Source organism: Rhipicephalus sanguineus, chromosome 11 (assembly GCF_013339695.2).
Source record: "Rhipicephalus sanguineus isolate Rsan-2018 chromosome 11, BIME_Rsan_1.4, whole genome shotgun sequence".
Taxonomy (NCBI): Eukaryota; Metazoa; Arthropoda; class Arachnida; order Ixodida; family Ixodidae; genus Rhipicephalus; species Rhipicephalus sanguineus.
The window spans coordinates 41,019,526-41,041,980 of NC_051186.1; the positions used below are offsets into that span (position 1 = coordinate 41,019,526).

At 44.2% G+C, this 22,455-nt stretch overlaps 1 protein-coding gene across 3 annotated transcripts in view; it reads right to left on the reverse strand.

The window, feature by feature from the left end:
• Positions 1–22,455, reverse strand: part of LOC119374112 (kinesin-like protein KIF13B) — a 118,987-nt gene that overhangs the window by 32,843 nt on the left and 63,689 nt on the right. For 2 of the 3 annotated variants that reach the window (XM_049420292.1, XM_049420293.1), the window contains exons 9-24: positions 22,098–22,209; positions 20,407–20,625; positions 19,652–19,756; positions 18,784–18,918; positions 18,466–18,602; positions 16,836–16,948; positions 15,174–15,317; positions 14,193–14,373; positions 12,020–12,182; positions 10,898–11,044; positions 9,598–9,750; positions 7,660–7,797; positions 5,973–6,146; positions 4,061–4,227; positions 1,926–2,202; positions 1,061–1,160 (exon numbers count right to left, since the gene is read on the reverse strand). In XM_049420292.1, the coding sequence (XP_049276249.1) occupies positions 1,061–1,160; positions 1,926–2,202; positions 4,061–4,227; positions 5,973–6,146; positions 7,660–7,797; positions 9,598–9,750; positions 10,898–11,044; positions 12,020–12,182; positions 14,193–14,373; positions 15,174–15,317; positions 16,836–16,948; positions 18,466–18,602; positions 18,784–18,918; positions 19,652–19,756; positions 20,407–20,625; positions 22,098–22,209 (2,465 nt within the window). The remainder of the gene's footprint in view (positions 1–1,060; positions 1,161–1,925; positions 2,203–4,060; positions 4,228–5,972; positions 6,147–7,659; positions 7,798–9,597; positions 9,751–10,897; positions 11,045–12,019; positions 12,183–14,192; positions 14,374–15,173; positions 15,318–16,835; positions 16,949–18,465; positions 18,603–18,783; positions 18,919–19,651; positions 19,757–20,406; positions 20,626–22,097; positions 22,210–22,455) is intronic. The other variant, XM_037644180.2, reaches the window with a different exon arrangement.

The following is a 22,455-nucleotide window of genomic DNA, read 5'->3' on the forward strand; positions in this document are numbered from 1 at the left end:
TAGAGCATCGCATAGTGCGCATCGCTTGCAGGAAGCTAGTCATCGCCAGTTAACCTAAGCTACTTGCCGCATCTGTACACGGTCTAGAGCAGAGCGGGTATGAAGAACACTCCCACAGCAAATGCGCGTGCATGGTATATCAAGCGGCCCGGCAGAGATGGCGTGAGCCAAGTAGGCGATGTGCTGCATGCAACCAGCCAGGAGAGATGATCGGGTCCACATGGCCGTACCGTGTTTCAATGAAACTGTGTCAGTTTTTGCTTAGTAGCAGATCACGGTACAGACGCGTACACATGTATCGTGGAAAGCCGATACTGTCCGTTCTGTTGCTATGTCGGTCGCTGAGTATTCCAGACCCTGTAATAGTTTCGAAATGCCTCTTGGCGTCGCCACCCCGCTACAGGACGGCCGTGTGAGAGTGCCAGAATTTTTTCTGCACTTTGGCAGAAAGAAAGAAAAGGCTTTGTGGTGGGTAGTTTAGGCAATATTTGCTGTGGCACTGTATTTATTCCATTGTTGGCAGTGATGACGCACTTCGTGATATGCAAATTTGTACTCGATGGTTAATGTGTACTACCGTGCACAGTTACGCTGTGTTCCGACAGGTACGTATTAACGAGGTTTCACTAGTAGAATAAGCCATGCCATAAAGCCATAGTCAAGATGAAGCGTGCACTGTAACATCAATTATATTGAACAAGTGTATAGTTTGTGTGAAACCTACCATATCTGCCTGCACAATGTTGCCTGCACTGGCTAATGCTGGCTAACTGCCGGATAACATTCACAAGTGTTGATTATGTGCTCGTAGAGCAATGTGAAAAGGTAATATGTGTGTACTAGTACACCTCTGCCTCACTCCGCTAAAAGCTTTGCACAATATGACAGTTATTTCATGAAATTCACTGCAAATGTCTTTTTATGCAAGCTGCAACACCATCACAGTCAGGTTTAGCAGCAGTACACTGCTTGAAGAATGTGGTGCCAACATATACTGTGGTTGCGCATGTCCTAAGGCCTGAACATAAAAAAAAGATTTTCAATGTCTTGAACTACCCACCTGGCTTGTCGGTGATCTTCTTGAGGTGCTCAGCCAAATACTCGGAACGCCGACTCAAGGCGTCACACCATCGTTCTCGCAACACACCGAGGTCATCGTCCTGGTAAAGAAGTAGGTGGTTGTTACCTGTTAGTAGGCGTCTAGGCGGTCGTTGTTGTTTATGAGAAAAGCGAAGACAATGTGGCTGACAGCGTGCCAGTCCCCATAATGCCGTCTTCCTCAACACCACTTTACAAGGACATGCTTTACATAGTTTTCTGCATTTAGTTTTGTAGTACAGAATAGATACAATCAGTTTGATGCATGTAACGTTACGTTGTCCGACGTTGCAACTGTCTTATCATAAGCATGTTTCTCATCTTTATTTTTTACTCTTTTTCTTCCTTCTCTTGTTTTCATTGAATGGTACTTATAAAATATCTGCTTTGTTAACACAATCTGTTCATGTAACAGCATATTTATTTAGAACCCCTGCTAGGCAATGGGTCTAACCAGCATTGTGTATTTTCACACAGTCACACAGATTAAAATTCTTGAACACAGGTTGTCACTAGAGCCCACATTTCGACAAGTGGTCTTGTTGTCTTCTTCGAGGCTGCAACTCCTTGAAGAAGCCTTGAGGAAGACAAGGGGACTTGTTGCAGCCTAGGAAGAAGACAAGACTGCTTGTCGAAACGTTGGCTCCAGCGGCATTCCGTGTTCAAGAATTTTAATTTCTCCAAACTTCCATCTACTCCTGAGCTCCTGCCTTATTTTGATTTCATGTACTGACAAAACTTCAAATAATACTGACAGAACTTCAAATAATAGAAGAAGAAGATGATGATGGCGGAAAGGGTTGAAGAGAGACGACGGAGAGAGTGACCTGGTATGAGTCGAGGGGCCGCTGGAGGCGCGAGCGGATGCAGACGGCGCCCACGCTGACGGAGCCGATGTGTTGGCAGATGAGGGGCAGGGTGCCCGAGCGGACCACGGGGGCCACGCGCACCACCAGACGACGCTGCTGACCCTGGCGGAGCTGGAACACCCCGCCCGTGCCCACGTCGCCCCGGGGCACCACCTCGACGGGCGCGTACTCGCCCTGCTCCGTCAGCTCGTGGATCTCCAACCACAGCTCCAGCTTGCGCTTCAACTCCGACCACCTGCACGACGCCGTCCAGAGTGAGAGAGCAAGAGGCATTGTAAGTACAGATTTTGAATAGCATAAAAAAGTGAAAAGAAAATGAGGAATAAGACGGAGCCATTAGTGCCATAGGTCAGCAATATCATTCATGAGTAGACTCACTCAGACTCAGATCAAGCCATGAGTCTGAGTCTGAGGGAGTCCAGTTGAGTAATATTTTGGCGAGTTTAGGTCTGCGTCAGTCCAGTTGAGAAAAATTTTGGTGACAGCGAGTCCAAGTGAGTCCGTTTGAGAAAAATTTTGATGAGACTGAGTCTGAGTGAGCCAGCCTGAGTAATATTTTGGCGAGTTTGAGTCTCAGTGACTCCGGCTCAGAAACATTTGACTGAGTTGGAGTCCGAGTGAGTCTGGCTGAGTAATATTTCAGTGAGTTTGAGTCTGAGTGAGTCCGGTTCAGAAAAATTTTGTTGAATTCTGAGTCCGAGTGAGCCCTCAGTGCAAAATATATCTCTTAAGCGAGTCTGAGTGAGCTCCACTTTTTTTGCCGACCTATAACTAGTGCTCTGCCTTCCTTCTTGTTACAAGGGCATATGAACTAGTCCAAACAGCAATGACAGATAAAGGCATTGTTAGTTTAATAATAATACTAATTGCTGGGGTTCTAAGTGCCAGAACCACGATTTGATTATGAGGCGCAATGTAGTGAGGGACTACAGATGAATTTCGACCACCTGGGGTTCCTTAAATGTGCCCCTACATCTAAGCCCACGGGTGTCCTTCGCATTTCGCCCCCATTGAAATGCGGCTGCCGTGGCCATGAATCAAAGTCGCACCCTCGAGCTTAGCAAACATGATTTATTTCAAGTAACGACCTGGTAATTGTAATGTCATTTGACACCCTTCACACTCCAACATCTCCTGTGTCAGAGGGCAAAGTGGATCATATAACATTGCCACTCACATTACGTCACAGCACCTTCACAGAACGTGTTGCTGGGTTATAGTCAGTTGATACTTGCAGGTTTGAGGAGTGCGCGACCTTGGACATGACAGCAAAGCAGGCAAAAGATAATTAGGTGCAAGATATTCATGAGCTCGCATTTGTATAACATTTTCTTCAGTGAAGTGTACAGTCGTGCTCAATATGACTTGCAACACGGGAGCGCGTGGCCTCACGATTTCTAAGATTGCACATGGCTTCAACTTGTTATTATTTCAACAACTAAATGATATTTTCCTATTTGGGATCATACTCAAGTGTGAGAACAGTGCTTAGTTATGGAAATAAGGGCTAGTGGAAGCCATGTACAGTCTTTGAACTCGTGAGGCCACGCGCTCCCGTGTTGCAAGTGATATTGAGCGCAACTGTACAAGGCATTAAGCTCAAGGAAGCTGCGAGTTAGCCCTTGTCTTGCACCTACTTCGCTGTCCTGTCCAAAGTTGTGCACCCATGAAACTTGCAGGCTACGTTACACCTAGACGCAGTTGCAGACTTGACAAAAGAGCCCATAAGTGGGCAGTGCGAAAAATGCCGTGGTTGAATGCAGTTAAACCAAGCTTGTCAAGTGATAGCAGTAACGAACATGAAAAGCAGGCTGCAAAGGTCTCCTGTGCGTCCGCACCCCTGTGCGGCAAGGAGCGGCACACTGTCGGCATTTCTCATCGTATTGCCGGTATGGTACATAGTCATGTGACAGAAGCTGAGGTCTCAAGGCTGATTGAGAGGGTTGCGTGGGAGAGAGGACAAACCGACATGTGCATGTCCGTTGCTATGACGACACATGAGCGTGGAGGAAGAGAAAGAAATTGACCTTTGCTGAGCTTCAGGGTCAACGCACAAGCAAGATCGTTTGGCATAACGATGGTGCTGTACGCACCTGTCCACCAGGGAATGCGAAATGTGGGACTGGGGCCCGCCCGTGGTGAGGTCCCAGCCGTGTCCAGAGCTAGTGAAGCCCGTGCTCCGGTGGCCCCACACTTCGATGGAAAGGGCACCCTCGGCGCAGTGCTCGACAAACTCCTCTGTCACGGGTACCACATGATCCTGCAAACATGGTCCGCTCATGTTTCTAAACGATCAATAAAAAAATTAAGGCACTTGTGGCACTAGTGCAAAGCCTGAAGGAAGAGCGGAGCTGGCGCAACCAAGAGAAAGAGAGCAAGGTCTTAATTAGCACAGTCTTAATTAGTATGGTCTTAACTACATCCCATGCCAGACAATCGGCGCAGCGAGATGCCATATAAGGTAGAGGTCATTCATGATGATAGTTTTCTGGTGACTACGCACAGACTAATGAGAAGCTTAACAGCTCTGCTGTAAAAAAAACCAACTAGTGCAAAATTTTGATCCATGTAATAGGTCTTGTTTTAGGCAATGTGGATACAGAGCAGCCGCCACGTGACATTTTACGTTTCAGATACGAGTGGATGCATCACAAAATGCTAAAAAGAGAAACACTGGCAGTGAAAATGGAAAGAATGGTGCTGTTAAATGCTCGCCAAAAGAGATGCAGAAACAAGGATGGAATAAGCGCTACTCTCTAACATGGTATTTGTGATTCGGCAGTGCCGACATTGTGCTGAGTATCCCAGAGGCCATAGTCTGAAATTTTCATCACATCGATTCACTACCAGGCACAAGTCTTGTCTGTTTTGGTGTTACTTAACACCCGCTAGTGACCAAGTTTGACAATTACCAGCCCTGCGGCTTTGCCGAGATTGTTTTCAATAGTTGCGCTACTTACTTACAACAAATTCTGTATAAGTGAAACTTCAATGCAGTTGGTTTGACAATTTTACAGGGCTTGACGACAGCCGTGAGTCGTGATGCTTTTGACATTGGTGTCACACACACACACACACACAAAAAAAGAATAATGACAAGCAACACTCAAAAACTGTTTTATTTCCATGTATTTATGAAATGCAGCATTCACTACGCACGTGTTGCCTTCATGCCATGTCGAAAAATCTTGTAACGAAGGTCTTCGCACGAAAGCATGATAAAAATTATCTTGGAAAACTTAAGAGAATTTAGAAATGCGGTCTCCTTAACAAAAGTTTAGCTTAAAAAGAAGTGTGCTGAACCAACAGAAACTAAACAGAGAATGTCAAACTGTTCAAACCATAAGTTTCCAACAATTGCCAGAAGAGGACTATGGTGCCAATGTCTATGGAAGCAATGAGAACAACCGTATAAGCAGCATTGGAATGATGGTCAGTACGCGAAATTTCATGGACGTCGTGCACTGGTATCATTAAAATTGATCACTTTCAACAAAACACTGTGTTACAAGCACAATGATTTGCAATAAATACGCACGTGCGCAGAATCCTATTGTCTTTGTGTACTTGTAAGGGCATGACTGCTTGATCATTTATACTGATAAAGACCGATAGAAGACAGCAATTAAAGCTACAAGATTGCCTGCAGTCCAAAGTATGAAGAATCGATGAATCCGTCAATCCCACAGTTATCCGAGAACTTGTCTGAATAAAGTTTCCTTTGAAGGCAGCCTGAAGTTCTTCGCCAATATCAGCGTGTGAAATATGCACTCCATTATACTGCGATTCAATGGCACACTGCATGAAAGGTGTGACATTAACTGATGTAAACCCGATGTCAACAATTGTACAGCGAATGAAAGGTTTGACATTATCTGTTATAAAGTGATGTATGCCTAATGTAACTCTGGTGTAGACCTGATGTAAACCTGGTGTAAGGACACGCTACTAACACTGTCTCACGAAAATCCCACAGGATACAGAGGAAAAGGCACAGTCACCAACCTGTACGTGATTGAACTTGAAGGCGATGTTAGAGTTGCCGGGCGAGCCCGGCTTGGCGTCAGTGTCCACTACGGGTGCCACCACAACGGCCTCGGTATGGCCCCAAAACGTATACTGGCAGAAGACGAAGTTGGACAGGGATGGCGGCAGGCCCACTGCACTCTTGATGGCAACCTGCACGGCAATCATCGAATGCGAGGTCGTCACAATGTGAAGAGTAACCCAGATGCTCCTTCAGCTGCCTTCGGAGCACTGCGCTGCTACAAAGAAAACTTGCGGGATCTTCAAACACTGCATTTACTTTTAAAACCATGACGAGTTAAGGCAAAACCAAGTTTATTACAGTTAGATATTGATATAATGAATTTCAGTATAACAAATTCCTCTACATAACTAGGTATTACCCTAAGGCCTTTAGAAAATCATGTATTTTTAACATCAATGTAAGAAAGAATTCTTAGCCATAATTTTCTAGGCTCCTGCAAGCAAAGATTAAGGCAATATACTGAAGCTATGTGGGTGGCAGTGGTAAAGTAGTGTAATTACATGTGCTTGTTTGTGAACACGTATTTTAAATCACACGCTGTGCGACAGAGCGCAGAACCAAAGCCAAAGCGCAGAAGAAGTGCCTTCTCCGGCAATGGTGAACTTAGCCGGACATGTACTGCCACAAATCTGAGTCGATAAGCTGGCAAGTGCGGTGCATAGGTTGGCAAACTCACTCATGAGTCGACTCACTCAGACTCAGATCAAGCCGTGAGTCTGAGTGAGTACAGGCAAGTAATATTTTGGTGAGTTTGAGTCCGAGTGAGTTCGGCTGAGACAAGTTTTAGTGAGTCTGAGTTCGAGTGAGTCCGGTAGAAGAAAATTTTGGTGAGTCTGAGTCCGAGTGAGCCCTAAACAAAAAAAATATATTTCTTGAGTGAGTCTCAGTGAGTTCCAAATTTTTTTGCCAACCTATGGTGATAACTACCCGACTTAAGCATTACTATCTGCCTTATGACGGCTCACGTTGGTACTCACTTCTACTTGCAGGTACTTCGCCGCACTAGCATTCATACGCCAGCTCAATATATATTGATCGAAGGGGTCCCCCCTCCCCCCCTTGCAAAATTTTTCAATGGAAGTTCTTGATAAAAATATCTTGTGTGTGTCATACCTTTCAAGAAAAATGTCCTTACTGGATTGCAATCACTGATTACTCGTATGTGAATGTACGGGATCAAAATGCGTATTGTAAAGCACCGATTATGTGAGATATTGGCGTTTAAGTGTGTTAATATCTTGATTGAAAAAGCTAATTATACGCTAATGGACTCACGAGTCGACTCACTCAGACTCAGATCGAGCCGTGAGTCTGAGTGAGTCCGAGTGAGTAATATTTCGGTGAGTTTGAGACCGAGTGAGTCCGTTTGAGAAAAATTTGGTGGGTCTGAGTCCGAGTGAGCCCAGTTGAGGAAACTTTTGGCGAGTCCGAGTCCGAGTGAGCCCTAAGGGCAAAATATGTTCCAGGAGTGAGTCTGTTTGAAGATGAAGCTATCTTATTTATACCACATTCTGTACTTGACGCTATAAGACACTAGTTTGTATGAGTGATGACGGAAATCACAAGAATTTCTTTGGAGGATATCTGCATGCAAAAGTATAACACCAGCGTATAGAGTTTTATGCGTAGCTGCTGTCTTACCCGGACAGTGACCTGTCTGCCTGAACTTTCATCCGAGATGTCGAGGAGAGATCCCCGAAAACTTCCGTCCAGGTCACCGCTTCGATCAGGCAGCACACCATCCGTCTTGCTAATTTCAACGTGCAGGCGGCCTGCAATCTGGTTTTTGGAGAAAAAAAAAAGTAGGGGTGTGCGAATATTCGAAATTTCGAATATTTCTCGAATAGTGTTTGCTATTCGATTCGATTCGCACTGAAATTTTACTATTCGAACTATTCGAACTTCCCAAAGACAAATGCAGTCGACGTCCGATTGAAAGTGACCCCTTCAGATTTTCAATATGCTTCACCTCATTACACTTTCGTATTGCGGCAAAGCTGCCTTTCAAGCTCCGTTACGGTCGAACTTAGCCAAGAAAGTCCGGTTGGAAATGGTCCCCAGATTTTCAATATGCTTCACCCCCGTATCACACCCCCGTATTGCGGCAAAGCTGCCTTTCAAGTTCCGTTACGGTCGAACTTAGGCAAGAGACAGTCAACGTCTGATTGGAAGTGGTTTCTAAATTTTAAATATGCTTCACCCCCTCACACCCCCGTATTGCGGCAAAGCTGCCTTTCAAGTTCCGTTACGGTCGAACTTAGCCAAGAGACAGTCAACGTCCGTTCGGAAGTTGCCCCTAGATTGTCAATATGCTTCACCTCATTACACCCCCGTATTGCGGCAAAGCTGCCTTTCAAGCTCCGCTACGGTCGCAAATGTATTAACTCAACAAAACGCTGGTTCCAACATGGAGATGAAAGATGTGGCAGAGTTGGGGGCTCAATTAATGCTGTTTTGGACCTGAAATTTGGGCAGGAAGTCCGAAAAATCGGACGCCGAAGCTTTTTAGCATCCAAAATTTCAGATGTTCTTATATATCGACGTCTACTTGGCAGATTTGGAACTCCAAATTTGATGGGAGCACACCCTTGTCTGCCACATCAGTTGGGCTTCCACAGAAGTTGAAAGAGGAGGAGAGGCTGAGGAAATGGCATCTCTGCCTATCACGTGTAAAGTGTTGTCGGCAACACTTTGGTTGCACCAAATCATGTGCATAAATACAATTCGGCCTCTACATTGCCTCATTCTTGATAAGAAAGACAACTATGAAATATGACCCCACCAGCGCTTCATCAACCTAGCGAAAAGAAACACTTTCATGTTGCGATCTCACAAGAACATACTTAGGGAATCTCTGCAACTTTTTCTGTAATTTCACTTCGAATTATTCGAAAAATGTTTGAGAAATATTCGAAAATTATTCGAAATTATTCGATTCGATTCGCACTCAATCTTTATTATTCGAATTCGCTTCGCACCCAAAATTTTGCTATTCACACAGCTCTAAAAAAAGTAATACAGAAGAAATTATTAAAGCCCAAATGTACACAAGAGGTTGAAGAGTTCGATAAAGGAACAACTAGAAATGGGGGATTAAGCATCTCCAAAACAGCACGCTTGCTTGTGACTCAGTTTCAGTGACCATGTCTTGGATGAAGTTGTCAGGTTGTGGTCCGAAACACTCCATTTTTAGGAAAAACGAAAATGAAGCAATGATGACTGCATTCATGACTGACAATTTAAATGTTCGTAGACACGTCTAATTAGAATCTCTTTAATTGCAGCTTTAAGTTAACTTCTACAATTAGCTTGAATGAACCCAAATGGCTCAACAAAAAGCTTCTTGATACTCTTTAGAGATAAAAGCAAATGAAGAAAAGGCATCGACCCTCATTAAAGTTTCTTGAGAAATTTTTCTGAGGCAATTTACCAGCTATTTAAGTTAGTAAAAAGAGCTGCAATGACTGAAAATGCAAGGTTGTCATTAAGGTGGCTATGAATTTGCCAAGTTTAGTGGCACACTTAAAAATGTCAGAAACACTGCCCTTGCACGACGAAGTGAGGTGCCCATGCACTCACCTCCCCTTGCTGACTGATGATAGGCACATGATAGCTGAGGCGCACATTGTGGAACAGCACCTCTAGGAACACGTTGGCGACGCCAATGAGGTTGTGGTTCTCTTGCGACTCGTAGAAAGGGTCGAGGCTCGGTGATGTGGTTTCCTTGTCGTCCTGGGAGCCAAGGCGGAGAAGCGGCGTTAACTGTTTGCCATCATCATGGAAACATTAGCCAGAACCTGGGCGTGTCACGATTTACACAAGCTGTGTGCGTTTGCAAGATGTATCAGCTGTCTTTATCAAGTTCTTTAATCACAGTGCTGGTTTCGAAACATTGCTTTATACCCTGGTAATGACAAGAAGTTTCATGTAAGGAATGTTAATAAGACAACACACATAAATTTACAGTAGTCACGGATTGAAAAGAGACTATTTAGATCTCAGTAATGCACACACACTCTCACCTTGATATAACGAACACGGATATAACGAATTATCAGCTATAACGAAGAAAATTAACAATAGTCTTCTCATAGATACAGTGTTACAAATAAACGTTTATAACAAATTTTCAGATATAATGGAGTTATTTATAACAATGCCAGCCATCCGTCCGTCCCCCCCCCTCCCCCCATCTCTCAACCCGCTAAGCTCCCACTACGGTTCCTAAAACCAGCACAATCAGCGCTGGCAGCTAACAGTGCTCCCGGGTGGGGTAAAGCTCCTAAATTGTGGGGCACGTGTCAGCACCTTTGTGGAAGGGGGAGAGTGAGACGTAAAGGAGAGGGGAAAGGGAAGTACCAGAACAGCATGCAGTCACCGTGCACTGACAATCTTCCAAAAATACAGCCAACTACTAAAAATATGTGTAATGAACTCTGTATATAAACAGTCGCGTCTTCCGAGTAGAATTTCAATGTTTTTGTCAGTTTTTTTCCAATTTTTGCTCGGTATCCCTCTAACTTTAGTGTCCAGATTTATAACGACATGACGCAGCTTCCACGAGAAATTGCGCATACTACCAGTCATTATACTAAAACATTCGATGTAACGTTTCTATCCATGAGCACCGCAGACACATTTGTGCATGTCATCTTTAATCATACAGCAACAACAATGCAATGACCACACCTCGTAGCACTACATTTACTCCCTTGGACCATTTCCATCCAAGGAGGTTGTTTAGTTCCATTGCTTATAAACTGCCACCTTTCATTTTAAACAAAAAGAAAGACAAAGGAAAGCAAGAGGATGACTAAGTTGGTTAAAACCTGTTCTACAAATGACTAATGCCGCCTCGTATGAACAAACGTGGCCTTGCCTTGAGGGACGGCGGCCTCTCCTTCCGGTCCTCGTACATCTCCCGCATGTCGATGATCTTGTTCTCAAGCTTCTCCATGGACCACACCTGGCTGCCCTCTTTCTTGCGTTTCACCAGGATGGCTGGCTCGCTCACAAACGCACTCTTCTGCTCACCGGGGATAAAGAAAAAAAAAGAAGGGCCAATGTAAATCAGCGAATGCCAACAATAAAAGATCACGCACATCGTGTGAACAACACTGAAATTGAGCGTAAGCCAGTGCGTCATCACAAACACAAATTGAGCGCATTCGTTCCTGTGTGAAAGTCGGCCGAATGCTGCTCTGAGGAAGGGAAGCTTTGAAGAGCACGCGAGTGAAGGCGAGGCCATTTTTCTTCACTCAGAGCTCAAAGTTGAGGGTTCACTTGCCGGTAATCGCAGCCATATTTTTGCGGAATATTGAAGGCAAAGAAAGTCAGAAGCCAGCCAACTCCAGCAACTCTTTTGGCTCTGATATCGTCTACTGCGAGGCCTGAATATTTCAAACGCGAGCATAAAACTGCAGCTATCCCCCTCCCCGCACCACATACACAGTACTTCGTTTCTAGAGCATTTCTACCAGGCCTATAAAGTTAAATGACAATCATTATTAGTAGTTAGGCTTATGCTGCGTGCATCACATCGCTTATATGAAGAAAGGAGAGCCTGTCGCTAGTTCGGAACTGCTCAGAGGTTTTATATATGATGTTGTAGTTATCTGTACTCTCGGATCTGGTCCGTACACAATTTTTTGTTGCTTGGAAGTCAAGAAAAATGGGCATATTTTTCATGACTTTCAAATTCTGCACTTGGATTTGGCCCGTACAGCAGTGCAAGCAATTTTTTGTTACCTGGAAGTCACGAAAAATGGGCATATTTTTCACGACATTATAGCAATTCATGACTTCCAAATAGCTTAGGACATCACTGGCTCTGGCGCTCAGCCACTCTTGCCCCAGAGTGACCGCAGAACAAGCATGGCCACAGTCACCCCAGTGCCAACGTCTACAATGTGGTGACACGGACGCGATTCAAACGCGCAACAAAGCAGAAATGTATGAGTCCGTGTACAGTACAACGCAACACAGCGCGAAGGAGACGGACCTTCCGATTGGGGCTCAGGTTGGCGGCCGGTATCTGCAGGGTGACCTTGAACTCCGTGTGCTTGCCCATCTCCTCGGCCAAGAAGTTGGCCTCCCGGACAAGAGCGTTGGCCCGCACTATGTCCTCCCGCAGTTTGGCCAGGCTCTTCTTGAACAGCTCATCCCTGCAGGAAAGGGGTGATAAAATGAGCAACAGTTTTGTTTGGGCAAGTTGATGCATTCTAGAAGATTTAGCAGGACTGCTGTGTCTTTGTCCGTAGTAGGGCAGACATGTCTTTGTCCATGTCTTTTCGTCCTGCCCTGCTATGTGATAAATTAAGGCTTCCACAAAACAGAATAGAAAAGTGATTCTGAACCAGGAGTAGCCCAATGAATTCTAGGAGGAGGCACATAAGGGGCTTGTGGCTTTCGGTCAATGAAACTGTACACATTCCTATAACTTCTATTATCAATGCTGCACCAATTCTATCTAATCGGATCATTTGGTATACACCCTTCATGTCAATACGAATGCTTTCTGTAGTCACTTCAGTTTACCGCAGATACTGTGAGGCAAATTGTCAACGTTTGGTGAAGTGCTAGTATTTTTCTGCCTTTCTAACAGAGGCAGCTGCAAACAATGCTTTAGCCCAGTGGTTCTCAGCCATGGATGTTTTGGGGACCCCTTGTGAACCGGTGGAAGTCATGAGGGACCCCTTGCAGTGATGGTTAACTAAAGTGCCACGCGAATTCGATCTCAATAGCTTGTCAATAAATTGTACGGTCTGCTACCACATTCAACCTTTTTCTAGCTATGTTTGCTCTGGAAACATGCAAGCCTAGAAAAGGTATTTTCGTGTGCATGTGTCGTAGAAAACTGCAACAAAAGCTTTAGTGCGCTATCTCATGAAGAATGGGGAAACATAAGTCAGCACCGCCGCAACGCAAATATCTTATGCGGTGAAGAATATGAAAAGTCCGAAGGGGCCGCTGTCCCGAGACATAGTCTAACCACAAAAAAACTACTTTTTTGTGGGTTTCTTTTTTTTTCGTGGATGGGTTTCGCGGACCCCCAATAATGGCTTCGCGGACCCCCATTTGAGAACCACTGCTTTAGCCAATCGTTATCAGTTGTTAGATCTGTGTACTGAATACGATATATGTAACAGGGATCCTAAAAACAACAACAACAGAAACAAAAAGCCATGTTATTGACAGTTCCAAACTCTGTAGATTCCTAAAAGGAACACTTAATAAGCAAAACACTATATCATTCCTTGAGAATTCTCTTAGTGCCGTTAACTTCACAACAGCTGCAGCGTTAGAACAGAAAATGAAGCTAAAATCCTCATTTTAAACTTCGCACTGAAACCGCAGCACCTACTATATGCAAGTGTCATGTCATAGATTTCAGTTTCTTTTTTTCGCATTTTGGCCACAATGACTCAATAAAGTTTCCTGAAACTTTCTGTGTTAAGTCTCTGGCTTCCTTAGAATACAATGTAATTTATTTTCACCGATAAAGAATTATGTAGGCCCCTAGCAGATGCCGTCGGTATCTATGACATCACAGTGAGTTGGTGTGGAAACTTCAAGAGTGGCACCCGCCCCTGCATTTTCCCCTTGTACACCTGCTGGCTCATCAAGTGTCATCTTGCAGCAAGACTGGTGTATTTGGTGTTGTGTTGGGGGTAATTTAGTAACACAAAGGAAATAATTTTTCTCTTCAGTGTCCCAAACAATCTCCAGAAAGACCATAGTGCTTTTTTAGCACAAAATGACAACACAAGACAGACGACAGGGCAAGTGCATGTATTGTCATCTCGCTTACATTGTTGTTTTGCGCTAGAAAAGCACTATGGATTCACACCAACTACCAAGCTTGCCAATGCATCATGTTGAACTATCCACAGAGACATTATATGACTACAGAGAAAGCAGCATACAGTACGCAAAACTGCCAACAGCAATGCAAGAGATATGAAGCGAATGATCGCATGTACGACACGGACAAAGTAAGAACAACACCATGGACCCAACTTCGCACCCTTCTGCAATGTAGAGGTGCGTTGTTTCTGACAACGCACCTTTCTACAGCTTGCTTGTACGCACCTCGTCACAGTACAACGCGCCTTGTTGTACTAGCGTGGTTACCGCTAGTACATTCTGAGAAATTGCAAGACACTCGGCCTTACCTCTCCTTGGCCCACCGCTCCATGCGCGAGGCGACGCTGGGGCTGGGCAGTCCCGAGGAAGCCGCCTTGGCCCCCAGCGGGTCAAAGGGCAGGTAGGGTGCGTACGGCGTGGACGGCGACATCTGGTTGCGCAGCAGCTGCAGCTGCCGCTCGTACATCTGACGCTGCTTCTCCAGGGCGTCTGCGACGAAACAACGAAGTGAGCGCTACGAAAAGACGCGTCACATAAACTGGCACACTGCCAGGCTCGGAAGGAAGCCTCTGCTGCGAGACACAAAGGAATGACTTCTTAGAACGGGTCATTCCAATGTGTTGACACCACAATATGCGTGTACAGCTGAGCGGCATGAACAATGGTAATGCCGTTCGCTAGTTTGATGAGTTAGCACTCAAATGTGGTACAGTAGACGAGATTCACTTCGGCCAATCATAATATTTACATGGTGAGGAAGTCAGCTCACTTGTTTATTTCTGCTGGAACTTGACCGAAGCAGTTTGTTTGGGCGTGTTCCTTCATTCAGGAGCATTTTAATTTAGCCATGCAAAACGTACAATGTTAGATATTTGCAAGGTTAAACCCCTCAGGACACCTGCAATGTTTAACCCTTGACATTCCCCAGACTTATTGACAACCAGTTGAATGAAACAGCTGACTTACATTAACTAGATTTCAGTAGGACATGTACAATTAAAGGGTTTATACACAAAGACACAATGAATTCCCTGTTTGCACAATAAAGCTGGTTGCTTATGGCCCCGTTTTCTATTAAATGGCTGTATGAACAATGCTTACCTAGCGTCCTTGCAGGGAAGCCATATGATGGATATAGACAGGTGCAATGGTACCACACAAAAGTGGGGCCCTATGTTGTCCTACTGTGCTCACTGTATATGTTTAGCTGCACTTGTCGTCTGTTAAATTAGCAATGCAAAAGCAATGCCAATAAAGTGCCAAGAAAATGCCAAGGCAACTCCACTTACTGTGCTTGTCTTCCTCGTGCTGCTTCTCGAGAGATTGCATAGCTGCCTGGATGGGATCGTTCACCAGTTCCTTCATCATTATTTCCTCACGGGCAAATTCGTAGTCGATGGGCCGGTCGAGAATGGGCGTCTCCAATGCACCGGCTGAAACAATGTCACACTTAATTAAGCATACATTCCTTTTAAAAGTTCTATGCATAATGAGACATCTCTTATCTGCCGTTTTTCAAAAGCAGTGACCATTCCATAATATAGTATCATGCGAGACCCACTACAAGGGGTCATTTCATGCTTGCAGGATTTCCGTTTGTTACTGTGCCATAACTTCTTTGCTGCTCGATGCGGCTTGATACTTTTTGCATGAATTCAAAGAACTTAACGCCAATGGTGTTAGGGGTAATGTACTTCGCTGCCACATTTCTGGAGGACTTGTGTTATAACTTAAGATGTTATACAGAATAAGAGAATTGGGATATGGAGAGCAACTAACGAATGTATTACTAACGAGCAACGTAAGTCCAACACTGCTTGTTTACCGGCACTTTAGCTTTCCGAATTCCTCACCTGTTGTTCGTAAAAAATGCCATGATGGAAAATTGGGTACAAAGACTGAAACTGTGGGACAGCTTGATGACTATCCCCTATAGAGAGTTTTTCTAGCTCCCTTTTTCGTTCCCTTTGTAACTTTCTGCTACAAGATAAATTTACATCAACACACTCAACTATCAGTTATGTCGCTTCCTAAACTTGGTATTTATACCGATATTACACTGTAGACACCCCCCTATATGATTAATCTTCGTAAGAATGCATGCATGAGTGGCATGGTACAAAAATCACGCCAGTTAGCTTGTCTAAAAAGAAAAAAAAGTCTTACAGAAGGAACTCCCACAAGGGTCAAACAACTCAGCAGTATCCTTTTCATTGTTTTATTCTTTTCTTATCACCGTTTACGTTGAATGACTGATACCAGTGATAAAAAGCAGCGCAGCACCTTGCCAGCTGACGACGAAGAGCGATAAGAGCAGGACTGCAAAGATACTAAGCTATATTTGCATGAGTGGACCTTCTTAGCGGCTGTTAAGTAGAAGGGTGTCAAAATTTTATAACTGTATTGACTTGAAGGAGCTGCGTTGTTGCTCTATGGCAAACTTGATGGCATTTGAAATCTTTTGGTAATGTGACGCAAAGCACTCATGGCACCACTAGTGCAAGGAACAACTGTGTACCTCTTACAGTGACCAACCTTGTAAGTGAAGCCATCTCGCTGCTCAAAAAGTGCACTTTTTTTGCTGCGACAGTTCACAAATGAAGGTAATGCTTTCCTGCCGTAAGGCCCTGTATTAGATTTGCGGTTTCATTTTTTTCTTGCGAACGGACTGCAAAGTCACCCCTCGTGTTACATCAGAGCAAATATGGCAATTCACTGTTAGTTCAAATGTCAGTATGACATCAGGGTTACGTTATTGTGGCTCAGGAGGCAACTTAGTAATGTCAAATTTTTGGCTAGCTGGTTACGTATATCAGTAAGGAAACGGCGCAACTTATGCAGACGAGGACAAAACCAAAGGAAACGACATGGAGGCAATGGAAAAAATTTCGTCAGAAGGAAGTAAGCATTTAAAAGGCTTGTCTAAGAAGGCAGTGTGGAAACCATTATACCTGTCTGCATTCGTGGGCAGTTGACCCTGAAGAAGTGATTGTTGCCCCAGAGCACTCGGTCACCATGGTGGAGCTGTGTCTTGGACACGATGGCTGACCCGTTCACGCACGTCCTGTTCACAGAGGGCAAAAAGTGGGACCCGTGAAATCAACATCAATCTTTTCTTGACATTATAGCAAGTTTGAGCACTGTGTGTGCTGCGTCCGTAACGGCATTGCGCACATAAGAACGCTGCATTTTGCAGAGTGCGCATCAGCGGAAGTTCTACACATGCACTCTATGCGAAACGTGGTGTTCTTACGTACGCAATGTCGTTAAGGACGCAACGTAAGCAGTACTAAAACTCGCTTGTATTGCACCCTTGGCCTCACAAAAGGCCATTTCACACTGACCCATTTCCAGTTTGTTGGAATATGCAGAGAGTGCAAAAAACTTGGAGGACGGATGCTTAAGCTTTGCCTTCAAGAGTAGAATGTGATAGCGCAATAGGGCCTCGTGCCCATCGCCTTCAATTGTGTCACAAGGAAAGGAACATTTGTGCCCGCAACACTGGTTGTTTGAAAGTATCCTGGAATGCCTACTGCATGTACAGTTGCGAAGTGCCCACTACATCATAATTCTTCCTTTGGAAAATTGGCAAAGTACCCACTACTCGTCCCTAAGGTGCCACGCACACCTGCAAAGCTGCACACTTTGTAATGGGTGGGCAGCTTTAAACCGGCCACTCTTTGTGCAGTTCACATGTTCTGACACCCAGTGTAATTCGACGGTTCTGCCACAATATAACATGCGTTAAGGAGACTCCTCCCACAACTATTTTTATAGCGTTTTCTTGCGAAGCAGCGTTTATCACTGGCGTGGCTCTCTGGTAGAACACCTGCCTGCTACGCAAAAAGCCTGTGTTCGATTCTCACTCGGACCGAAGATTTTTTGTTGTTTATTTATTTGCATCTATCTCGAATTTTCGCTCACGGACACGCCGATTTTTCGCTCACAATTAATAACAATGCCACCAACGCCGACACCGGAATTTCTGCGAAACAAGCTCTTTAACGCTATCACATTAAAATGCTGACTGATTGATAAGGATATTGGATTTAACATTCCACAGAATGCAAAAACGTTGACTTGTTAACAACCACATAGGATGCACATCATGCTTCAAAGAACACTTCTGCTATTAGATATCCTGTTCTGGAGGTTTATGGATTAATTTTGACCATTTAGGGACGCGTAATGTGCACCGAAAGCACGGTCTACAAGTACTATTTTAGCACTTTGACCCCATTCAAATAACGCTGCTACTGCGTCATTGTGGCATGTTGCTAAGGCGTTCTTGTAGAAGCCCTAATGAAATCAATGTAAACTAAATTTGTTTAATTTAAAAAATTATAAAGTCCTAAGATAGGTATTCACACAAAGGATAAAAACTACAAGGTTTCACATTGTTGAGAGCATGCTGACAAATGTTCACAAATCGGAATCAACCAGACAGCTGCACCTTTCCCACTTAATGAGCTTGTGCAACGAAGACGACAACCACCAGAAATGCCTACTTGCATTTTAAAGCGAAGAATTATGAAGGACCCAACACAACGATACGAAAAGAAAACGTGGACTCTTTCTCACCTTGCGCCTTCAAGTGGCATTATATACAGTTCAGGACCTTCGATGGTGATAATGCAGTGCTCGGGCATGATTCCCAGTCCGCTGAGTTGAATGTCCTGCTCGGACGGTGCGTCAGGACGTCCCACCAGTGTCCTCTCCTACAGTGACAACGCAAGGGCAATATAGTAAGAAGGGTTGAAGAGTAGTAGAGGTCATGGACAAAGAAACAAGTGGGTGTATTGGCAAAACTAACAAAGAACCAATGGGTTATTTTGCATCACGCTCAACCTCAGCGCCTACAGAGCAAGAGACAATGAAAACGCGTCGAACACGGCTGACCTTCATGTAGTAGACAAGCAGTTCGTTGAGCGAAGGGTCAGCGTTCAAGTTGACCATGTAGTACTTGTCGTTTTCGACCTTGATGCCCGACGCCTGGACCGAGATGCCCATCTTTTCCAGGGCTTGCTGTCTTTCCTGTGGATTTCAAACAAATGCAAAAGGAAAGGGGCATACATTTAGACAAAACCTACAAAGTAACTCACGTTGATGATGCATTACAGAAATTAAACAGTGTGATTGAGAGAGAAACTAAACGTTATAAGCAAAATGGGGCTCTTTATGATGCGAAAGAAATAAGTGCAAAATATATGTACGACTCAACACAGTCATAAGGAGGCGTAGCAAGCAGGTTGCTATGGAGGACTGAAAACGTGAGGTGTGTAAGGACAAGTATAGCTTCTGGCGTAATGAAATGCGATGCAGTTATGGTAAATAGACTCTTTACATGTGATTGTGATGCAAAAGAGGCAAAATTTTATGACTTCTTAACACTTTGCTGTGGTTGGTGCTGTTGTAAAACAAGTTACATAGAAAATTATGCATACATAATGTTCAACACACTGAAACCAAGCCTTCACAGATGTTAAGCAAAACTTACTTTTTATGCTAAGCAAAACTTTCAGGTACCATTCTTTGTCAGAAGTGTTGACCGTAGAAGTACTGACTAACTGAACTATTTGTAACACGTCATTTGCACTTTCTCAGTATATGCATGACGAAATTTTTCTGACGCATTACAGTTCTGAAGCACATCTGTGCTCGCAAACTACTATATTGTGAACAGCACCTGACATGCAGCCAGACTGCACGCAACTGGTGGGCTTAAAAAAGGACAACAACGTCATTGAGGCTAAAACCGCTCGTTTACCTGATGGATCTTTTCTGTCTTGCGCAGCTTCTCTTCCCAGGTCTGTGAGATCTCTTGCATCAGGGTTTCTGACTCCCGTAGACGTTCACTCAGACCTTCTGGCGTCTGTACGGACAACCCACGAAAGCAAAAGAATAGATTTCAATGAAGACAGAAACACATTAGCGATGTGATCAAAAGAGACCGGTACAAATTCAAATGGAGCCATTAATGTGATCTGCGCTTTTAAACACACTTCTTCATCGCTCTCTTAAGATCAAAACACTCTAACGAAAACATCTTGGCTCTAGTAAAATATACTCTCCACCGTAAGAAAACCAACGGAGATATGCCACACGTCAGTACCTCAATACACAACATTCCTGTCGTGCATCAACAACTCGGCACTGGAAACTGCACTTTCAACGCTACCAGCAGTACCAATCAGGTACAGGTGTCACTATACTGGATATTTAGCATATTGTGAAGAAAAAAAAAATGTTGTACACAGCAAGCATATAAGAGGTAAACAAGCAGTGCTTAACATAGTGCTTCTTCTAATGAACCTGCAGCAAGCCTTATTAAGCACTAAGTTAGATGCAGTAGCTTTTCTTTGCACTTTTTTTATACAGTTGAACATCATTAAAACGGTCACACCTGACGTAATAACTACTTCGTTATTACTGATATTCAATGTATAAATAACAGATTGCTCCGTCAGACATTTCCTTCAAGAAAAAAAAGAATGATATGATGAAAGAGAAGCGAGGACATACGCGCACCGTGGCGTGCTTGAGCTGATCCCTGAGCATCTCCACTTCCTCTCGGAGCTCACGAATGATGCGGGCGTTGGGATCTTCGTTGACTACGGCGTGGTTGATGATACGCTTGGCCCGGTCTGCGTACCTCAGGGTTGAGAGGGTCTCCTCGTAGTTGTCGGCTGCCGGGCTGATGGCAGCCACCATCACAGTGCGACTGTTGCCTCCCAGATTGTCCTGAAAGTGAGAGGAGCACGCGTCATCACCTATGTGTGCTACTATGATAAGTTACATCTTACGTCTTTAGTGTTCGTCTTTAGTGTTAGTGTTACGTCTTTAGTGTTCACCGAAAGAAAAGAAGAAGCTGTAAGGGTGGTTAAAGAGGTATTGACACAAATTTTAGAAGCGGACTTCACTACGCCATACAAGTCTACTGTATACACATGGCTCTGAACAAGTGTGAAGCTCAGGAAATGCTAAGGTATTTTAATTTGAGATGAAAGTGAATTTTCGCATGGCGCACCAACTGACATCGACATTAGCATGACGCGTCAGACTACAGTATCAATTATGGCGACTTCATGCACCAGTATGGTTAGTTGTGATGACGTCAGGTATTAAAACACACAGAATGGCCACTTGTGCATCAATAACGGCACCATGGAGTGGAGCGGCAGTGGAAACGTCACAATACCTTGCGCGAGCACGTGATGAGAAGCTCATACCGTGTCGTGACGTCAGGGTACAGTGGGAGCCGAAACTAGCATTTATGAACATGTAATTAATATTTCCGGGTGCACTCATGCTTGCCAGTATATTTTATAGGCTCTTGAAGGCTTCGCCTCTCATTTGACGCAAGAAAACGACAACTGAAAATTTTCGTGTCAGTGCGCCTTGAAGTCTGCTCTCATATATTCATCTAAAATTTAAGAATAAACTGTCAGCAGCTCAGGTGACGGTGTTTCAGAGCTTTGGTGAGAAACCATTTAGCGTAATGTTGCAGATACATTAGTTTACTTTATTGCTGGGAATCATATTTTGCTGGCTTATCACTGTTATGAAATTGTCACCTGACGTGTGATGTGCCAATACTACCTGAAATTTCTTTCCCAATGTCATCACTTGTACAGTGACAGGAGGCTGATAGTCATACTCACATGTTATGCAAATAGTTAAATTAAACTGTGGTGTTTTACATGCCAAAGCCACAACGTGATTATGAGGCATGCTGTAGCGAGAGACTGGATCAATATCAATTACCTGCAATTCTTAATGTGCAGCTAGACTTAAGTTCATGAGTGTTCTTGCATTTCACCCAAATCAAAATGTGGCCACATGGCCGGTAGATAAACCCGTGCCCTCCTGCTCAACAGTGCAACACTACAGCCGCTAAGCCATCGTGACGTGCGACGTTGAAAGTGTTGAAAATTATCAAATGTGCGCAAACACAAGCAGTTACATCAGAATGTACAATGACACAAACTGAAAACGGACTTGATTGATGAGTTCAGATTTCACCGATGTTGTTGCGACTTCAATGTCAGTCGTCCTTGCGGACACAAGTTCACCAAATAGTGAGCTAGGCGCTTTCCACCTCATGGTTGTTGCAACCCTTTAAGTAAGCGAGGATATGTAAGAATGAAAAAAAAAAAACATTATGCATGTCATGCTGTGCACTTTCAACATCAACCAAGAGGCAAGCAAATTACCTTCAGGAGCCACGTGAGAACAGAGTCCCTGTAGGGTACGAAGGAATCCTTCGCCTTTCCCGAGGACTGGTCGGCTAGCTTGGAAATGACTAATCCCAATGTGGTTAGGGACCTGAAAAAAAATAACTTGCACATTGAAGCTGAGCAGCGTATTCGATGTTTAAACATCTACAGTATTTAACTAGTTGCAGCTTATGTTAGGTGCTTTTCATAGATGTCAACAATAGAGAACATGGAAGCCACATTGTGTGTGTTGATGTCACACAAACAGCTACTTCATTTCTATAACACACAGAAATCCAGGTGGTACCAACGAGTTGGAGTAATATGGCAAACGGCAAAAGCAAGCTGCTTGTCG